The following is a 20242-nucleotide window of genomic DNA, read 5'->3' as shown; positions in this document are numbered from 1 at the left end:
TGGAAGGACTTTATTATCTGCTCTAGTGTTGCAGAAAGATAGAGACATGTTTTTTACCGACAGGTTTGGAGGAGAGGAACAGCACGAGGAGAACAGGGTTCACCTGGGAAATGCCATTATGTCTTTTTACTCTGCTCTTATTGACCTGCTGGGAAGATGTGCTCCAGAGATGCATGTAAGCTGCCATGCTAAACTTATCCAAATGTTTTAGTTTTATAGAGAAAAAAACGTTTATAGTGTGTTTGTCTCTACAGTTGATCCAGGCTGGTAAAGGTGAGGCTCTCAGGATCAGGGCCATTCTGAGGTCTCTGGTTCCTATAGAAGATCTGGTGGGAGTCATCAGTCTTCCTCTTCAGATTCCAGCTTTTGGAAAAGGTGAAAATTCATAATAAATTAGTTATGTATTCAGTCAGTCAACAAATTATCCAAATAATGGCTCCAGTAAAACCAATAATGGTTTACTGGTTGTCCTACATTGTACACAGCAGCGTGCTAATAGGTCCTTTCTCTCTTGGTTTTCAGTCATTTTAATTACTTTCCCCAAATGTTTTCTTCATGTTGTGCTTAGACAACAGCGTTATTGAACCAAAGATGTCTGCTAGCTTTGTGCCAGATCACAAGGCTCCCATGGTGCTGTTCTTGGACAGAGTTTATGGTATTGACAACCAAGATTTCCTTCTCCATGTGCTGGAGGTGGGCTTTTTGCCTGACATGAGAGCTGCTTCCTCCCTGGATACGGTAAGGCTCAAACAGTTCACACTGTTTTTGTTTGTTTCTCTGGGAACAATGGAAAGCTTATACAGACTAAGATAACTGCTAAGATTTCTTGTCAACAGGTTGCTTTTAGCACCACTGAGATGGCTTTGGCTTTGAACCGCTACCTCTGCTCAGCTGTGTTGCCACTCATCACCAAGTGTGCCCCGCTCTTTGCTGGCAGTGATCATCGAGCCATAATGATTGACTCCATGTTGCACACAATCTACAGGCTGTCTCGTGGACGAGCCTTCACAAAAGCCCAAAGAGATATTATTGAAGAGTGCCTCATGGCTCTGTGCAAGTGAGTTTAACATGATAGGATGCCTTACATGTCATTTAATACTGCCAGGTTTGGATTAGGTGTTAATGTATTTTTTCTTCAGGCATCTACGTCCATCTATGCTTCAGCATCTGCTAAGGCGGCTGGTATTTGATGTGCCCATTCTCAATGAGTATGCCAAAATGCCTCTAAAGGTATGAGGACCCTGTAAAATGTTTTCACTATTAACAGAATATTTTTCTTTTAGTTTAGCTGTTTCACTTTTGTTATGTTGCGTTCTGCAGCTTTTAACCAATCACTATGAGCGTTGTTGGAAATATTATTGCCTCCCTAATGGTTGGGCTAATTTTGGAGTTGCATCAGAAGAGGAGCTGCATCTTACACGCAAACTGTTTTGGGGGATCTTTGAATCACTAGCTCACAAGGTAACTCCTGCAAATTATTTTGCTTTTTCAGTTTATTAGTTGGCTTATTAAATGACAGCTGGGATGGGCTCCAGCTGCCCTAAATCCTGGATGGATGGATGGATGGATGGATATTGTAATATTTTTTATTGTGATTCCAGAAATTTGATGCTGAAATTTTCAAAATTTCAATGCCATGCATCTGCGCCATTGCTGGAGCCATTCCTCCTGACTATGTAGATGCCAGCTACTCCTCCAAGACAGAGAAAAAGGCATCAGTAGATGCAGAGGGAAACTTTGATCCTAAACCTGTGGATACAACAAAGTGAGGGGCTTTTTACTTTGCTAGAAATTAATCATCTCTCTGTTTCGTAGTCAAAGCTAATTTTACTCTGATGCTTCTTCCAACCATAGCACTATCATCCCTGAGAGATTGGATCCCTTTATTAACAGATATGCTGAATACACTCATGACAAATGGGCCTTTGAAAAGGTAAAGTTTTGTTTATAAGTCTTTAGCTAAATCTGGACCAACACATTAGGTTAATTTGATGCAGCTATACATTCACCAGTATATATAACTCTAAAGAAATACAAAGGGATCCTAGTAAGCATGACTGACAGCTGTAATTCATGCTGTATATGGCCATGTATGTTTCAGATTCAGAATAACTGGTCATACGGTGAGGCACTGGATGAAAATGCAAAAACCCACCCCATGCTTAGACCGTACAAGACATTCTCAGAGAAGGTACGTTCACAGACATGCAGTGATCATCTTGAATCTTGATGTAGTGTGTGTATTTGTTTCTGCTCACACCGACTTTTCTCAAAGGACAAAGAGATCTACCGATGGCCAATTAAAGAGTCAATCAAAGCCATGATTGCATGGGAATGGAACATTGAGAAAGCTAGAGAGGAGGAAGAGTCAGAGAAGAAGAAGGCAACATCACGAAAAATCTCACAGACTGCACAGGTATACAGTTGTTTAGAGCCCTTGACTGACTGCATTAATACTTAATAATAATGTTGCTTGTTGTACAGTAGAGTGCATAACAATCTTTCTGTTCTAGGCAACTTATGATCCAAGCCATGGCTATAGTCCACAGCCCATTGATATCTCCCATATGGCTCTTTCGAGAGATCTGCAGGTATGGGGTTAAAATGTTGCATCCTTCTATTTTGCAAGCTTAGCATCTTACTAATATTTATATCTGCTTATAGTCAATGGCAGAACAACTGGCAGAAAATTACCATAACACCTGGGGAAGAAAGAAAAAGTTGGAGCTGCAAGCAAAAGGTGATTTTATTTCTTTTGAGCGTGGAATATAGAGAAAGAAAGATTTGTCTTTTCCAAATAGTTCTGGATGTGCTTTTGTTTGTGCAGGAGGTGGAACACATCCTCTGCTCGTGCCCTACGATACCCTGACAGCTAAAGAAAAGGCACGAGACAGAGAGAAGGCATACGAGTTGCTGAAGTTCTTGCAGCTTAATGGATACGCTGTCACAAGGTAATAATAAAATAGTTGAGAATGGACAACATTGAACCTTGGTTCAAAATAAAGAAAATTTATTCAAGCTACTCAAAACTTTTTGAATCAGTAGTTCCTAAAAATGCATTGATTTGTATGGTATTACATGCAATAGCAAAGAGTTTGCTATTGCTGTTGCTAAAATTCAACTTTGTGGTTTTTTCTGGTGTAGATTGATAAAAATAATCGATAGGACACGTGAACATCCTTTGGCATACCAGAAAAAGTTTAACCACTGACTTCGATCTTCTGTCTTTTCAACATAAAACAAACATTAATTACAGGCTTCATCTTGACTGAAATAAACTGATGCATAACAGCCTGACTGTATTATGATGTACGACCAAGAGCATGAGCATTATGAGCATTAATTCTTTCACTATAAGAAACCAGTATGGACATGGCATTATTGCGGCCTCCTTAAATAGTGTTTTATTATGGCACAAATTCTGAACAGGAAGTCTTTTATTGTTATCATATATCAATTTTTGAGATATAAACTCTCCCCGACTTTAGAGGCCTTAAAGACATGGAGTCGGACATATCATCCATTGAAAAGAGGTTTGCGTATGGTTTCCTTCAGAAACTGCTGAAATGGATGGAAATCGCACAGGAGTTCATCGCACATCTTGGTATTGTGGGGCAAAGATGAAAAATAGTGTGGTGTACATTCAATTTTTGCCACTGTGTCCGTGCTATTGTATATTGCAATCTGTTTTACAGAGGCTGTGGTTAGCAGCGGACGAGTGGAAAAGTCTCCCCATGAGCAGGAAATCAAATTCTTTGCCAAGGTGAGACTATTGTGTGAATGTAAAATGTAAAATACTTGTACTTGTTATTTCTGTACTAAATGTGGAAAACCCTCTGAATTCTCTCTCTCAGATCTTGATGCCTCTAATAAACCAGTATTTCAAAAATCACTGCCTCTACTTTCTGTCTACACCTGCAAAAGTCCTGGGTAGTGGCGGGCATTCTTCCAATAAGGAGAAGGAGATGATTGCAAGGTGATGTCTCTGTTTTATAGATATGACACAGAAATATATATATTTGTATATCTTTTTTTCAAATATTATGTTTCTCCTTTTATGGGCTTTTGATTTCTTCTTGAGTTTTCTTCTTCTTCCTTTTCCTTTCTTTCACTTTGTAGTATCTTCTGTAAAATGTCTGCTTTGGTGAGGCACAGAGTTTCTCTCTTTGGTAAGATGGCAAACTTGCAGCACCACTCTTTCTGAATCTTTTCTCTCTCTTCTCTTTTTATGTGTGTTTCTGTATTTTGTGAGCTGCAATGCACCATTCTGTCACCTGGGTTAGCCTAAATCCCATTGCTCCATGTTTTTATGGATATACAGTAGCTGATGACGTGGATTTATTTCTATATTTGCAGGAACGGATGCCCCAGCAATTGTTAACTGTCTTCACATTCTGGCTCGATCACTGGATGCAAGGTTTGTTTGTTTTTTCTTAATAACACTATAAAACTGTATTATAGTTATTTTTCATGTTTTTCCTTTTACCTTTTGTGTTTGCCTCATTAGGACGGTAATGAAGTCAGGACCTGAGATTGTTAAAGCAGGGCTACGATCGTTCTTTGAGAGTGCTGCTGATGATATTGAGAAGATGGTTGAAAATCTCAAATTGGGCAAAGTTTCGAAAGGCAATCAGGTACATGATGTTTAATATGGGCATTCACAAATTAGAACTCATATATCCAAGTCCATAATCGTGTGCTGCTTCTCTTTTTTCCAGCAAGTGAAAGGCGTCTCTCAGAACATCAACTACACCACCATTGCACTGCTCCCAGTACTTACCTCCCTGTTTGATCACATTGCTCAGCATCAATTTGGAGATGATGTCATCTGTGAGTGCTTATTCATGCTTTATATTCCGTCCATCTGTTCTTTTAACCACTTATCCAATTCCAGTGACCAATTCAAGTGATACTGAACAGGTTGCCAGTCTATCACAGGACTACTAAAGAAAGACAGACAACTACTCACCTACAGCCACTTTAAAGTCTTTATTGGATAGTGATAGGAAGTTAAGACAAAACTCACGCAGGCCAAGGGAGAACATTTAGTCTCGACATGTGTTTTGTATCCTCGTTGTTATTCATTAATAATTCTGACACTCTCTGTCTCTCTGTGTTTTTGCATACAGTGGATGATCTGCAGATGTCATGCTATCGGATCATGTGCAGCATCTACTCCCTGGGGACAGTGAAAAATCTACATGTTGAGAGGTGACTCCATATTTTTTAAGATGTAAAGTAATTTACTACTGATCATTTTGGAGCATTTGCTGCACTCGTCCTTTTACCTTTACAGGCAGAGGCCAGCTCTTGGAGAGTGTTTGGCACACCTTGCAGCAGCTATGCCGGTGGCCTACTTAGAACCCCATCTAAATGAATTCAATGCTTTCTCTGTGTACACCACAAAGACTCCCAGAGAGAGAGCCAGTGAGTGCAATACTGTTGTCACACTTTTTTTTTTAAATTCTAGCAAAGTCTTGTTTTTGAATTATCTTTCAATATTTCTCTTCTGGATTAAAGTCTTGGGCCTTCCCAATGAGGTCCAGGAATTATGTCCAGACATCCCAGAGCTGGATACTCTGCTGAAGGAGATTGGGGACTTGGCAGAGTCGGGGGCTCGTTACACTGAGATGCCTCATGTGATTGAAATTACTTTACCCATGCTTTGTAACTACCTCATTCGCTGGTGGGAGAGAGGACCTGAAAATTTTCCTGAGATGGAGGGCCGACTGTGCACCGAGGTCACGTCAGAACAACTTAATCAGCTGCTAGGAAGCATCATGAAAATTGTAGTGAACAACCTGGGAATAGATGAAGCCTCCTGGATGAAGAGATTGGCTGGTGGGAGCTGTTTTAAACTCTGCTCACATGCCAGTGTTTTTTTGGTTTCCTTTGCAAGGCTGTTAAAACGAGTTCTTTTCTCCACTAGTGTTTTCACAGCCCATTGTTAGCAGAGCAAAGCCAGAAATGCTCAAGTCTCACTTCATCCCAACAATGGAGAAACTAAAGAAACGCACATCAAAGGTAGTGGCTGAGGAGGACCATTTAAGGATGGAGGGAAAATCAGAGGGAGATGAGGAAGATGGCACTATACGTGATGAGTTTGCTGTCCTCTGTAGAGACTTGTATGCCCTTTACCCTCTACTTATTCGCTATGTGGACAATAACAGGTAGAATAATGTTAGAGTCACCAAGCTATGAATCCTGCCTCATATTGACAAAATTGCAATATATAAATCTTTATAAACTTGTGATAAAGAGATTTTAGCCTTATAATAATTTACTCTGCTACAGAGCGAGGTGGCTGACATGTCCTGACCCAGATGCAGAAGAGCTCTTCCGAATGGTTGGAGAGGTCTTTATTTTCTGGTCCAAATCTCATGTGAGTATGTTCACTTGGCCTTTTTGTTTGCAAGTGTTTATAAAAACTTAATCCATCCAATAATTATGCTTCTGTTTCTCTCCTGCAGAACTTCAAGCGAGAGGAACAAAACTTTGTGGTGATGAATGAGATCAATAACATGTCATTCCTCACCGCTGACAGCAAGAGTAAAATGAGCAAGGTGAGTTAGTGAAAGGCAGCACATGCTAGTGTAGACCACATGTCAAATCAGGCAACTTTAGGACATATTGTTTAACAACTGTATGTCTTCCTTCCCTCGTGGCCATATTTTATGGTATAATTTGAAGATTTCATGACATTACCAACCAGTTTCAGCCACTTATAATTGGTCATTTAATTAGCATTTTGTTATTCTTAGCATAATGGTAATAGCTTTAGGGAAAAAAAATTATTTGAAAGCCGGGGAAGCAGTCTAATACAAAAACACACTTACGCACCATTTTTTGTTTTTTGGTCTTATTTAAACATAGTGAAAGCTGCTGTAACCTCTTTGAGATTTGATTTTTAATTCAGATCTTTGCGAAGGCTCGCAGTTGTGTTAATGATATTCTCTCTTTGGCTGTCCATTGTTTTCTTCTTTCGTGTTGCGGCTGGGTTTCCAGGGCGGGGACACAGAGGTTAGACTTTGTTCTTGCACGACCGCTGTGCTGACCGCATGGCACCTCACTTTGGGGGAGCTTTTCATCAACCTCCCCAGCACACTGGCACATCTGATCCACAAAAGTACACTCACTACATATCCACAAACACATGTGAACACACGTAACTTGTGTACACAGAAACACACAAAAAAAATCCTGCAGATTTTAATCAGCGAGATGTGGAATTAATTCACTGCCACTGACCTCTAAGGGCCTCTATGTGTAGTTGTTTCTCCAAAGTCTTGATTTGCAGCCTCTTAGCAATGAAGCAAAACTCTGGTGTGAATTTATTACTACACACATCTGGTCATTTATATTAATTAAAAGTCAAGGTCTTAGCCATATATTTCATTATCGATTGGTTTGGATACACTTACACTGGCATTAACTTTATTATATTGAGATTTAAGTCTACACTGACACAATGTCAGTACAATGTACAATATCTTACACAAAATCATTCATTTATATTGTATCTCTTCATAGACTTTAGTGCAGAATTGTTCATAAGGGAAGCTGGGAAAAGATACTCATATAGTTCTCATAAAGGATCACTGGACTAATGGGCAGGCCCCACCTGCGGGCTTTCCCCAGTCCTGCCAGTGTGTGTGGGGGGGAGTCTGGAGGCGTTTGATGAAAGTACTCAGCTGTACAGTTCAGCTCATGGCACTGGGCTTTACACAAATATCAAAGTGGAAGTGGGAGCACAGTGCCATCATGCTGTCACTGAGTTTGCTCTTTTTTGATCATAGCTGAGTTGGAGTCCTCTAGTATGCCTTTTGTTTCTCTTCATGGAAGATGGTTTAGCTGTAGGTATTTGTAATGTAGCATTTTGTCCACTAGGGGATGGTGTTAGTCTTCTCTGTGCTCTTTCTTATCTCCTCCCTTAAAATGCCATGGTACATCATTGTTTTAGTTTCTTTTATGCTCCCTAGTACCCACACTAACACACAGCTTGACGCTAAAAGTTTACTGAAGCAGATTTACTGAAACATTTGTTAGGTTCTCTTTTTAAAAGTGCTCAAAGTACCATGAACCTAACCAACATATTAATTCACACTTATTTCCTAAAATATTCCCCAAAATGCTTTGCATCCTCTAAACTACTTCACCATAACAAACATACACCTTACACTTAGAGTTTTTTTTATTTCATTAAAAATGAAAAAAATTGGTCATCTGGGACCACTTTAATGTCTAACCGTGATGCCTCAGCAAAACCCCTTTAATAAAAAGATTTAAGCTTTTATGTACAGTACTGTGCAAAAGTCCCGAGCCACCCCTCAGTTCTATGTATTTTGCTAGGAAAATAGGTGATTAATGTATGTGTAAACATGGAAATACAGTTTATAGAGCAAAAAAGTTCTATTCTCTCAATTCTAACAAGCTTGAAAATCCATATTTGACATGACCACCTTTATTCTTCAACACAGCCTGAACTCTCTTAGGCAAACTTTTTGTCATTTCTTTAATTAGTCTTCAGGAATAGTTCTCCAGGCTTCTTGAAGGACATTCAAAGCTCTTGTTTGGATGTTGGCTGCCTTTTTGTTCCATTCTCTGTCAAGATGATCCCACATTGCTTCAATAATGTTGAGATCTGGGCTCTGTTGTGCCTCTCTCCTGACCTCCATATGAATCTACATACAATAGATTGATTAACTGAAGGATAAAATACATCTCTCAGGTCCTGTGTCAGCTCTTCGCTGAATGTTTTCCTATTTCTTAAGGACATGACATTTACACAGTGTTATTATACAGTAGATAGCTTTTTTTTAGGCCTACCAGTTTTTCTGAAAATAAGTGAAAAAGCACCCACTGCCCCCCCCCCCCCCAAAAAAAAAAAAAATAAATAAAAAAAGTGGACGACCCTCAGATGATTATTAGAGAATTATTATTCCAGACCAATTACAAGAAAGTCTGTCATCTTGAAAGTAAAATAGAAAGAAATGAAGGACGGCTCAAGTCTTTTGAATCAATCGTTTATTTTCACAAGGCAGGATAAGGGTTTACATAAATAATCACCAGCACAATGATACCGGTCTTCCTAGAAACAGATTCTATAATATGGGTAGGATCAATATGAATCATCTACACAGTTCAGTTTTGTGGTTCAAAAAGAAATACCCTGTAAAGTAGAATTCTTAGAGCAAATATGTAATAGACTGAACATTAATATTATGAAAGGTATTTATATACTTCATGCAATAGCATCCATTTGCACATTTTGGAGGACTCTAGAAAGAGCAGCTAACAGAAGGACTGAACTCTCACAGAAGCAGGGCATGAGCTCAAATACAGGGAAGAGACATTTCCTTTAGTTTGTTTAATTGTAGATGTGTGATTTTAACAGCATGCTACTAATAAGTCTAACTCTGAGGATCTTGTTCTTTAACATCATCTAATATCTTGAGCTTTCACCAAGGGCTACAGTTCCTAGAAAATCTCATTTACAATTACAGTATAAAGTGAGTTTGTTTTGTTTAGCTGTCCTTTTCATGGAACTTTGAATGGATTGTGACTTGAATGAAATATTTTCTCTTGCACGTTGTTAGTGCAATATGACTGACTGACTTTATTCTAAGACCCATTTCCTTTCAGCCTCCCCTTCAAAAAGCAGCAATACTCCCACTTTCTTATACATTTTCACTCTCTCCTCTACTTACCAGTCTGGGCTCAGAGAAAAAAAACAACTATAGTTGGGGAACAACCGGATTCTGACCTTTAAATATGGGCACTTGTCTTTTTAGTGCCGATTGTTGACTCTAACATGTTTCTAAGTTATATTATTAGTAGATGTAGTAGTGTGTTTGTACTTGGAGAGACCTACAGTGCATAATAAAAACATTTCCAGCACTGTGTATTGCTCAGCTGGTGCTAATGTTGAATGACTTTCAGTATTTAGCATTAATACAGTCACATCACGAGTTGTAAAGAATATTGGCTGTATCATCACAATCATTTTATATATTTTTATTCAGGCTTATATTCAGAATATTTTGTAATTTTTCAAGACAGTATTTTAAATCAGTTTGTTAAGTTAGTGTCAATTCTAACAGGACATAAATATTCAAACTTATCAGTCCTTGTCTGAGCTGTTGTACTGCTGGCACGTTATTAGATATTGTTTATGCTCTCTGCCTTATCGTCCTTTTCACAGGGTGGAGGCTCAGATACTGAGCGTACCAAGAAGAAGAAACGGGGAGATCGTTACTCAGTCCAGACCTCACTTATTGTGGCTGCCTTGAAAAAGATGCTCCCCATAGGCCTAAACATGTGCTCTCCTGCTGATCAGGAGCTTATCAACTTGGCCAAGATCCGATACTCTTTGGTAGTTTTTTTTCTGATTTTGAACTTTGTTCTAGTAAACATCTGAAGTATGATTTGTATTATGATATACACGGAGGAAAACAATCGCTAAAATGTTTTACTTTACAGAGAGACACAGATGAAGAAGTAAGAGAGTTCCTGCAGAATAACCTGCATCTACAGGGCAAGGTATACTTAAAGAACCGGTAGTAAAATAGCTGCAGGGATGAGATTTGTAACTACAGATAATCAGTCTCAAGATATTTCAGAAAACTCTGTATCCATATGTTGTGAAAAGGTGGACAACCCATCCATGCGCTGGCAGATGGCGCTGTACAAGGAGATGGCAGGGAAGGCTGAAGATGCAGATGCCCCACCGAAAGTTGTTAAGAGAGTGCAGGAGGTTTCTGCGGTCCTCTACCATCTTGAAGTGGTGAGTGTTGGTAATTTATAGTGCAGCAGGTGCACTATGTCTCAAATATAGATATTCAAAAATACACACAACAAAGATGCCTACACAGCATGTACTACATAGATATGAATACAGGGATAACAGAGGCAGCATATCCTAACAGAAAAGAAAGGATAAGACTTGAAACAATTTCAGGTGTTACTAGTCTCAGTAGTTTTTAGCTTATGTGGGTGAAATACTGGTAAGCTTATGGCACGGCATTGCGGGTTTCCATCCATTCTTTCATAAGTTAAAAGAATTGCTACTCCTCCTGTAGCGGGGGTGTCAGACATAACCAGTCTGGCAAAGACTACAAACTACACCAATATAAGGAAGTAATAGATGAACAATTAAATGACAGAAAAGTTCCAGTTTTTCCATTATCTGCTATAGGAATTACAGTTTTTAACTACATCCACAGTAAGTTAAATAAATAAAATGGGACATTTTCTGTAACTTTAAAAAAAACCTTTTATAATTACAGGTCAGTCTAGGCCAAAGGTGTCAGACTTTTACTTACTTACAACTTAAGCTCAACGAGTTGGGCTAACCGATTTCTTTCATTTTCTTCTGTTGCAATATTGCAGAGATTAAATACGCAGTTAAAGTTCTGAGAGAAAAGGGATTATCACCAATCTGGCCCAATTAAAATCAAAGTGGGATGCATGCGGTCCACAATGTGAAATGCGTTGTATATTCCTGCCCTGCAGCATTGGTCAGAAGTTAGGAGATTCTGTCAGACTCAGAATAAGGTTAGATACCTTAGAAAGTTCTATGTTATGGAAAAAAGTAAAAAGTATATTGTTAATATAAATCAATTGGAAGTGTCAGGTACCATTAGAAATTTTTTGATCACTTTACAAGTGCATGTCTTTTCTGATAGACGGAGCATCCGTTTAAATCCAAGAAGATGGTGTGGCACAAACTGTTGTCCAAGCAACGACGCAGAGCTGTGGTCGCTTGCTTTAGGATGACACCACTATATAACATTCCAAGGTAAAAAAGCAACTGCTATGGAGCCATGTATGTAAAAAAAAAAAAAAAAAGCTAAGTATAAATACAATAAATATCCATTTTAAGTCCATCCAAGTCGTCTCTATGTTTGTGAATCTGAAAAGACCCAGGTCTAAATCTGAGTGATTGGAGAAGGCATGCAACCACAAGGCACTATACTGTATCTAGTCTATTTTGTTTTGGTTTTGGCTTTTCAGGCACAGAGCTTCAAACATGTTCCTTGAGGGATACAGGCGCAACTGGCTTCATCCTGAAGGCTTCTCATTTGAAGACAGAATGATAGACGACTTATCTGTGAGTGCCATATGTAGTTTCATCTACAGATGTTTTCCTTTTAGCGTTACTCACACTTTTGTTTTATTGAACATCCCAGAAAGCAATGGAGCAAGAGGAGGGAGATGAGGAAGAGGAGAAGGAAACAAAGCCAGATCCCCTTCATCAGCTAATTCTCCATTTTAGTCGTACTGCTCTTACAGAGAAGAGGTTAGATCCTCACTGATACAACAGCAGTGAAATGCAGAGACGTGGTGCACCTGTGGGAAAAAAAATCAGCATGTTATTTCTAATTTGTGATCTGCACTTCTGTCATTTCAGTAAACTGGATACTGATCATCTTTATATGGCATATGCTGATATTATGGCAAAGGTAAGTCATCGCAGAAGGTGTTGAAGTGCGCTGAAGTTTGCAAAGAACTACAGCATTGTGTACTCTGAAACACCCATGTTTATTCTCCCCTCTTTGTGTATTTAGAGTTGTCATATTGGTGAGGAAGAAGAAGGTGGAGAGGAAATGGGAGAAAATGCTGAGGATGAGATGTCCTTTGAGGTGCGACAGTCAGAACTGGTAATGGGCAGCCAGGGGCTGGGGACCAGGAACACATTGGAGCGGTAGCTCTCGACGCATTGAGTGACCTCATCATTGGAGCATTTATTCACAACCACATCTCTCTTTCTCTCTGTCTCTGTGTCTCTCTCTCGTATCGTCTTGTTGCTTCTTTATGTTCTGTCTCTGCTGTTTCTTTTGTTTGTATGCTAAGCTTCATTCATTCTGAGTTTCTTTACTTAGAAACTCAAAGCTCCAATCCAGGTATGCTTTAGTTGTGTAAATTACTGTATACTCCCTAAATTCATCAGCAACAAAATGTTATTATGCTTCAACTTAAAACAACTCGACTACAGTCACTTTCATGCACCATTTACTATTTATTGCGCCTGGATTGGATCTAATTAGATTTAATAAATGTAAAATTAACATCAACAATAATAATAACTCTAACTCAAATTAACAATCATGATGTTAATTAATCTATTTGTAAATCATTATCAGCTCAGGTTGATGAACAATTCCTCCTATTTCAGATCAAGTAAAGAAGTAAAGTGTAGCTTTTTCTGATTTTCTGGTACTCTATAAAGTATTAGAGTAGGCTAGCTGGGATTTATTTTTAAACATTGACAGGCAGTAGCAGCTGCTCTGTGCAGGCTTTACTACATTCATTGCGTCCAGTTGTGCACAGCGTCTCAGACACAGTAGTTCATTGTATACCCCAGTGCCGATTGTGCTCTTAGAAGAAACTGCCACTGAACCATTATATACTTCCAGTGAGCTGTGTTTGTTTGCTCATTGATGTTGTGCTTCATCATTATGTATCATTGCTTTAAACTACTAAAATATTGTATATAATATTCAAAAATGCCTTCCAAAACATTTGTGAGGTGTTATATGAAACTGGGGAGTCAGGCATACAGAAACTGGACCTAAAATTACATTGGATATCCTGTTAAAGTCCACTTAAATTCCAATGGCTATTAAAAAAACATATACTCATTTTATAACACTGTCATTCCTCCCAGTTTATATAGCTGTCTGTTTTGTTTCTCTCCGTCTCTCTTTCCTCATTGTTCCATCTAATTGGTCTCAGCTTCATAACACCAGTCTTTGCTAACTGAATGCTTGTGTTCAATGTTCCCTTCCCCCACTCACATAGCATACTGACAGACTACAGTGAAAGCCAGTGTAGAATATACAACACTAAAAGCTGTATCTACGTACACATAGTCGTAGCTTTAAAGTTTAATTCACATAGTGCACAAGTCACAGTCAGGCTTCACTAGAGAGTCAGGGACTGCAGGGTAAGTTTGAGGTCCACCTGCACGACACATAGCGGGTAGAGCTCGGCTAGGCATACGTGGGTGGCGGGGAGGGTGGTTGGGAGTGGGGAGGGTGGTTGGGAGAAGGGAGGGAGGGAGGGGGGCTTGGGAGCAGTGGTTGTTGTTGTTTTAGGGTCACTATGATACAAGTTGATATATAACGTGGCTGATAGATAGAGTAATGTCAATTTGCCTTCTGGATTCAGAGATATTCATTTGCTCTTTTTCTTTTCCATAAATGGCATTTAATATGCGATTGGCTCAGTGTTATGAATAAAGATGAATATTGAAAGCCATTTAGATTTAAAGAAGAAAAGAGAGAAGAAGAAGAAGGGCTGAAGAAAAATGTTATGTTTATTTTGCATTAATATTTGAAGTCATTTCTCAAAGTAAGCACAGACTGCTATGGAAAGCCAAAGAAATATCTCTGATACAGAGGAATAAAGGCTTTGATCCAAAGTATCTTCTTTGCAGGACCGCTGCATTTAAGAAACTTTGGGTATCTACATGGCTGAAATGCTAAGCCAGTCGAACTGTTTCCTGTAGTCTAACGCTTGCTCCAGCCAGCAAACGTGAAGAAGTAGTGTAACAACCCTGTGACTAATGAAGTGAATTGAGAGAATGTGTGCAAGAGTCAGGTTTTGAATTGACACTGAAAATCAGAATCTTGATAAAATTATTGTAAATCCATGAAAGGACATTAATAATTAATTGGTAATTCACAAAGGTTAATGATTAATGTAGATTTTCTTTTAGAGGTACATTCATTTTTCTACAAACATAGAGTGAAAAAAACTGTTAAACTGATTGGTGATGATGATTTAAAGCGGTAGGGATTTGTGTGAAAGGCAAGTGAATGTGAAATTAAATTGTAAATCTTAATTGATAGAATGGACTTTTTTTGATGAACCACTGTTTTACGACTTTTAGCAAATATATACAGCACTTAACAAATTTATTAGCACCTCTCACACAAAAAAGATAACACAAATGTTTTAAAAATCTGTCAAAAAATTGTTTAAAACTAAATATTATGTGGACATTTATTAATCAAAAAACAAACTGAACTGTCAGATATTAATCACAATGACAGTCAATCAGTAAAACGATTTTTTCTTTTCAATTCTGCAATATAACAATTTGGCATCTTAGTAAAAAAAAAAAAAACTAAAAATGCTAATAACAATTTTCTATTCTTTCTGCTTTTCTTTAAAAACATGCATTTAAAAAAAGTAGATTGAAAACAACAATAATTGTAATTTTGTATTAAAAATGTAATTTCAGTTTAAGAGCTTGTGCATACTGGTGGATTAACCATTGTAGAAACATAAAAATATTTTGGTAATTAATAATACTGTTCAGTTAGAGCAGCTGTGGCATAAATCCTACATTGGGTGTAAGAGATTTGTTCAGCACTGTATATATATTTGTAATTTGATTCTATAGTCCATCCTATCGTTTTACCTTCTCTCTGTGACATATAATGGTAGCAAATCCTCATAATGTTTGTGTTGACCGCAGGAAAAAGAAATGGAGAAACAAAGACTCTTGTACCAGCAGTCTAGACTGCATAATCGTGGCGCTGCAGAAATGGTCCTGCAAATGATCAGTGCCTGCAAAGGTAGTCTTTATCCTTATCTTTGGTCAGCTTTGTTTACCCGCATTGTGTTCATGGCTTCCTGTTTCCTGCAGGTGAAACGGGCCCAATGGTGTCTACAACCCTCAAGCTGGGTATTTCTATCCTTAACGGCGGGAACAGTGAGGTTCAGCGGGTATGCCTTTTTAATATAAACACATGTAATTATAAATTTGGAGATACCTCTAAAGAAGACCCTTTATTGAATTACCCTTATTTGTTGACAGAAAATGCTGGAGTACTTAAAGGACAAGAAGGATGTGGGCTTCTTTTTGAGTGTCCAGGCATTGATGCAGACTTGCTGGTCAGTTTTCAAATATTCAACAAAAGTGTAAATGTGGTTTATAATTTTTAATAGTAAACAGGGGGAAAAAAAGCTTTATATTCTGTGCAGTGTCCTGGATCTAAATGCCTTTGAGAGGCAGAACAAGGCAGAGGGGCTGGGCATGGTTTCAGAGGAAGGCACCAGTAAGTCTTCATGCTGTTTTTCTTAAGCATCACCTTTTCACATTGAAGATACAGCAGAAAAGCTGTTACACTGCAGCTGCTGTTATATAGTCGATGATCAGAATCATTTATAAATGCAGATTATGGTGTTGGTGTTAATACTGCTGTTATACCATCGCATTACACAGTAATATACGCTTTGAGTAGTAAAAAGACACTGGAGGAATCAAATGCATATACTTTAGACTCTTTTCCTGTGTAAACCACAATAGCAAAGTAAAAAAGACTCAAAGGAGTTTTGAAAGGTCAAGAGAAATCACTTTCTGTAATTCAACTGAAGAATAAGTGAGTACCAATTCATGCCATTGCTCATTTTATCACATGAATGATCAGATTTAAGACATTTTAAGCATCTATTAATTCATCTTTGTTTAAATCCATCTGTGCCATTACAGTACAAATTTTCATTTATTGAGTGATTAGTTCCCTAACATAAAGTATTATTAACCCTTGGATAACTGTTAAAGAATTACATATTCATGATTTAACTTAAATTGGTTCAAATGTTTTCCTCTGTATGTTTAGTAGTTTTGTCACCTACTTTTGTCATCTAATTCTGGAGGTTAATTTAAAGTTCTAGCTGAATGAATTTGCCATGGAATGTTGTTAATCTCCCCCTCCTCATCTCTTAGTCCTCTTCTGTTGTCAACACACTGATCCTCTCTCCCTTCCCCACGATCACTGCCACCTCTCCCTTGTCCCTCCTTTCATGGCCCTCAGACTTGAACCTAGATCGGGGTAAATCATGTTTCTGTCCATCTGCCTCTCTGTCCTACTGCTGCTCCTCTTTCACTCCCCTGTCCTTTTTTGCTCCCTCATTTCTCTTTCTAACATTGAAGAGAGGATTGGATGCCTCTCCATCTTTCATGCTCACAGCTCGCACCCTTCCTCACGTGTCTTGTTCATTCCAAAAAGCCTCGGATGGAATCCGGTCTTTTCTGCCCATGAACTACTATTCAAACGGGGAATGAAACCTTCATGAACGATATTTGTTATGAATAGTGATAGAGTTCCTCATTTCTCAACCCTAATACCTTCTCGCACATTTCTTAATCACATGACTTATAAAGAGGCTATTCCTATCTTGAAACATGGCCACAAAAGATGCTATAAACGAAACTATATTGAACTAAAGTCTCCTCGATTGTTATTTTTTTTCAATTTGCGGCACATTTATGAATAAATGTGGCACATCCAAATACATATCTCCTTCGAATTAAGTTTCATGTGACAAGAAATGTGTGGTTTCTCGGATGTACTCTATCATGCACTGGATTCCCTTCAGCCTTTTGTTGGACAAAACCCCAACCTCTCTGACATTTACGTTAGAAGCTTGTATATCCTGCATGATTCTGCGTTTGTGTGCTTGTTTCATGTAGCCAGCGGTGAACGGGAAATTGAAAAGAAAAGAGAAAATTAATAAATCAAGTAATATCGTGGGTTCACCTCTGACTGCTGCTAACATTTCACTTTATTGCTTTGTTTCTGTCTGTACAAGAGTCCTATATCATTGTCTCAGTTTATACATGTTGTGACCAAATGTTTGTTACTGTCTCAGTTTTTTTGTTTTTTTTTCTCTTTAAATTCAGTGTATGCATGTGATGCTGATGGCCTCGTGTATGGTGCCTGACATGTGCTTGTATGTCAGACTTTGTCAAACCGCAGTCATTTGTATTTCTTTGATTTATATTAAAACCCTGTTTCCAAAAAAAATTGGGACAGTGTGTATAATATTGTTAAACACTGAAACAAAAGGAGTGCAATCAAATTTTGGAACTGAGAAATTGTATTCTTTTTTTTTTTTTAATCCTCATTGTGAATCTTATTTTAGCAATAAATAAATTAAAAAGTTGGGATACAACAATAAACAGCTGAAAAAGATGCATGATATCACTAAAGAAACTTAAAGAAAATGGAGATATGGTTCAAAACTGAAAGAATTTTATCAGAAAAAGATTTTATCATCTGCAGTACTTAATGTTATTCAAAGATTTGAAGCATCCCGAGAACACAAGGGAAAGCATTGAAACTCGCAACTCTCCACAAAACTCTGTTCACAAGGGTCAAAACTGTGATTGAATGGACGTGATCTTCAGTCCCTCTGGTGACAATGGATTACACAACACTGCTTTAATAGCAGGCGTGATTATGTAATGAAAGTCACTGCAAGGGCTCAGAAGCATTTCTGAAAACAGTTGTCAGTGAACTGAACCTACAAATGCTAGTTATAGCCCAACCATGTTTAAAACCCCCCAATAAAACAAACATTTAAGATGGCCTTAATATGGAGTTTAGTTAAAAACTGTCCTCGATCTATCGAGTGAAAATTAGAAACTATTTTTGGAGCTGAGGAAGCAGAGTCCTCTAGGCTAAAGAGGAGAGCAACCATCTGGCTTGTTTCAGCACAAAATTATAAAGCCAGCATCTGTTAGGGTTTGGGGGGGTACAATAGGGAACGTGGAAACCAATGATTTTCCACATTACAAAGCCTCAGCTCTAACATGGAACAATATTTACAAATTTGAAGCAGCCAATGCTGCCAACTAGACACAGTGTTTTCTAGATGTTCCTTTTCAGTTTCAGTTTTAGAGTCGGGTGCACTTCAGTGAAAGCATGTTATGAAAAAAGAAGAAAAGTTTTATAGACAATCGAAGGAGATCCTGAACTGATGCAAAATTATTTATGTTATCAGTTCCCAAACTCAAACTGTTAACATTGTTACTTGTGATAAACATTTCTGCTAAACTCTATCAAAGCTTTGACAGTCATGACATCCAAAAGTATGGTGGCTCTGAGAGGTCAAACACACTACAACTTAAGAAATTACCATTAAATAGAAAAACGATGAAAAAGCATATAAAAGCAATGGAAATTTAAAAAAAACACACACATACAAGCTGCAAAAGTGCACAAACCTCACAAAATACACAGAAGTGTGAAGGTGACAAGCCAATGGCTAGCAAGCAAAGCACACATTTCGCTATGGCAGGTGTGTCAAACATAAGGCTTGGGGCCCAGAATTGGCCAAGCAAAGACTCCAGTTCGGCCCGCTGGACAACTTTTAAGAATATGAAGAAGTTTGTAGATTTAGAACTTTTTATTTTACAGCTTTTCCTATTGATAAGGCCATCCCCATTGCCCTTCACAATACACCAAAGCAATTACCTAACAGACAAACAATGACAATAAGGTCAGAGGTCAAGTTTTCTGAAAATCTTGTGAATCCGATAACTCGAGAACAATGTGATACAGGATTTTGAAATGGATACCACACGTGTATCTGCTAGTACGCTGAGGTGTAGAACTGACGGCCACCAGTATTTTTCTACTTCCACTGTGCTTTATTAAATTTCCATTGTGTTTTGTGTGCTTTTGCATTGTTTTTCTATTTGCTGGTGTTTTCTTAAGTTGAAGGGTTCTCTAAAAATTATGTTTAAAAAAAAATCTCAGTTTCAACATTTCATATGTTTTGTAAAGTAAACCAATTAAATAGAATAGGGTCTTTTTTCCTGACATTTTAAAAAGCTTCCCACGTTTTTTAGGAAATGGGGTTGAATTTGAAAAAAAAAAAAAAAGAGTCAGCCTTAATTTTATTGAAACGAGCAGCACTCAGTCAGAGGTGGTTATTGAGGTGCCTGATACTAAAATCCTTGTATTCATGATGGTAAGTTCAGTAATGAATTTTAGTTATTATCCTCACATTTCTTATACTCAGATAAGTTGTTAGACTTTACCGTTACGTGTAATCTGATTTAGCTCGAATGTATCTCTTTGATTCATTCATTTGTCTCATCTTTTTAGATGAGAAAGTGATGTCAGATGATGAGTTCACCTGTGACCTCTTCCGTTTCCTGCAGTTGCTTTGTGAAGGTCACAATAATGGTGGGAATTACTCATGTGTCAAATGAGAGTAACAATAAATTGAGACACTCATGAAGCACATATCTTCTTATTCAAAATGATGTCTATTTTAATGCAGATTTTCAGAACTACTTGCGGACTCAAACAGGCAGCACAACTACCATCAATGTCATCATCTGTACAGTGGACTACCTTCTCCGTCTCCAGGTACACTGGCTGCAGTTAGTGCACCATATACAGATTGAAAATAAAGGTTTTAAGGCTATGGTGGGACT

At 38.1% G+C, this 20242-nt stretch overlaps 1 protein-coding gene across 1 annotated transcript in view; it reads left to right on the top strand.

The window, feature by feature from the left end:
* The window catches only part of LOC101476569 (ryanodine receptor 1), a 62890-nt gene that overhangs the window by 18788 nt on the left and 23860 nt on the right, over positions 1-20242 (top strand). Inside the window, exons 47-88 of the mRNA XM_076889130.1 lie at positions 64-175; positions 255-375; positions 569-738; positions 837-1057; positions 1140-1230; positions 1321-1461; positions 1602-1765; positions 1855-1933; positions 2102-2191; positions 2276-2416; positions 2514-2591; positions 2665-2740; positions 2828-2951; positions 3489-3604; positions 3696-3763; positions 3855-3976; positions 4120-4169; positions 4357-4417; positions 4508-4634; positions 4719-4830; positions 5130-5211; positions 5297-5427; positions 5521-5841; positions 5930-6170; positions 6295-6382; positions 6471-6563; positions 7006-7020; positions 10202-10372; positions 10480-10539; positions 10649-10783; positions 11685-11797; positions 12013-12109; positions 12189-12298; positions 12410-12461; positions 12567-12659; positions 15485-15584; positions 15656-15735; positions 15827-15903; positions 15994-16067; positions 16827-16844; positions 19908-19988; positions 20086-20174. Of these exons, the coding sequence (XP_076745245.1) occupies positions 64-175; positions 255-375; positions 569-738; positions 837-1057; positions 1140-1230; positions 1321-1461; positions 1602-1765; positions 1855-1933; positions 2102-2191; positions 2276-2416; positions 2514-2591; positions 2665-2740; positions 2828-2951; positions 3489-3604; positions 3696-3763; positions 3855-3976; positions 4120-4169; positions 4357-4417; positions 4508-4634; positions 4719-4830; positions 5130-5211; positions 5297-5427; positions 5521-5841; positions 5930-6170; positions 6295-6382; positions 6471-6563; positions 7006-7020; positions 10202-10372; positions 10480-10539; positions 10649-10783; positions 11685-11797; positions 12013-12109; positions 12189-12298; positions 12410-12461; positions 12567-12659; positions 15485-15584; positions 15656-15735; positions 15827-15903; positions 15994-16067; positions 16827-16844; positions 19908-19988; positions 20086-20174 (4585 nt within the window). The remainder of the gene's footprint in view (positions 1-63; positions 176-254; positions 376-568; positions 739-836; positions 1058-1139; positions 1231-1320; positions 1462-1601; positions 1766-1854; positions 1934-2101; positions 2192-2275; positions 2417-2513; positions 2592-2664; positions 2741-2827; positions 2952-3488; positions 3605-3695; positions 3764-3854; positions 3977-4119; positions 4170-4356; positions 4418-4507; positions 4635-4718; positions 4831-5129; positions 5212-5296; positions 5428-5520; positions 5842-5929; positions 6171-6294; positions 6383-6470; positions 6564-7005; positions 7021-10201; positions 10373-10479; positions 10540-10648; positions 10784-11684; positions 11798-12012; positions 12110-12188; positions 12299-12409; positions 12462-12566; positions 12660-15484; positions 15585-15655; positions 15736-15826; positions 15904-15993; positions 16068-16826; positions 16845-19907; positions 19989-20085; positions 20175-20242) is intronic.

The sequence above is a fragment of the Maylandia zebra genome, linkage group LG10 (assembly GCF_041146795.1).
Source record: "Maylandia zebra isolate NMK-2024a linkage group LG10, Mzebra_GT3a, whole genome shotgun sequence".
In the NCBI taxonomy this organism is placed as follows: Eukaryota; Metazoa; Chordata; class Actinopteri; order Cichliformes; family Cichlidae; genus Maylandia; species Maylandia zebra.
This window is presented reverse-complemented; position numbering and strand designations above follow the sequence as displayed.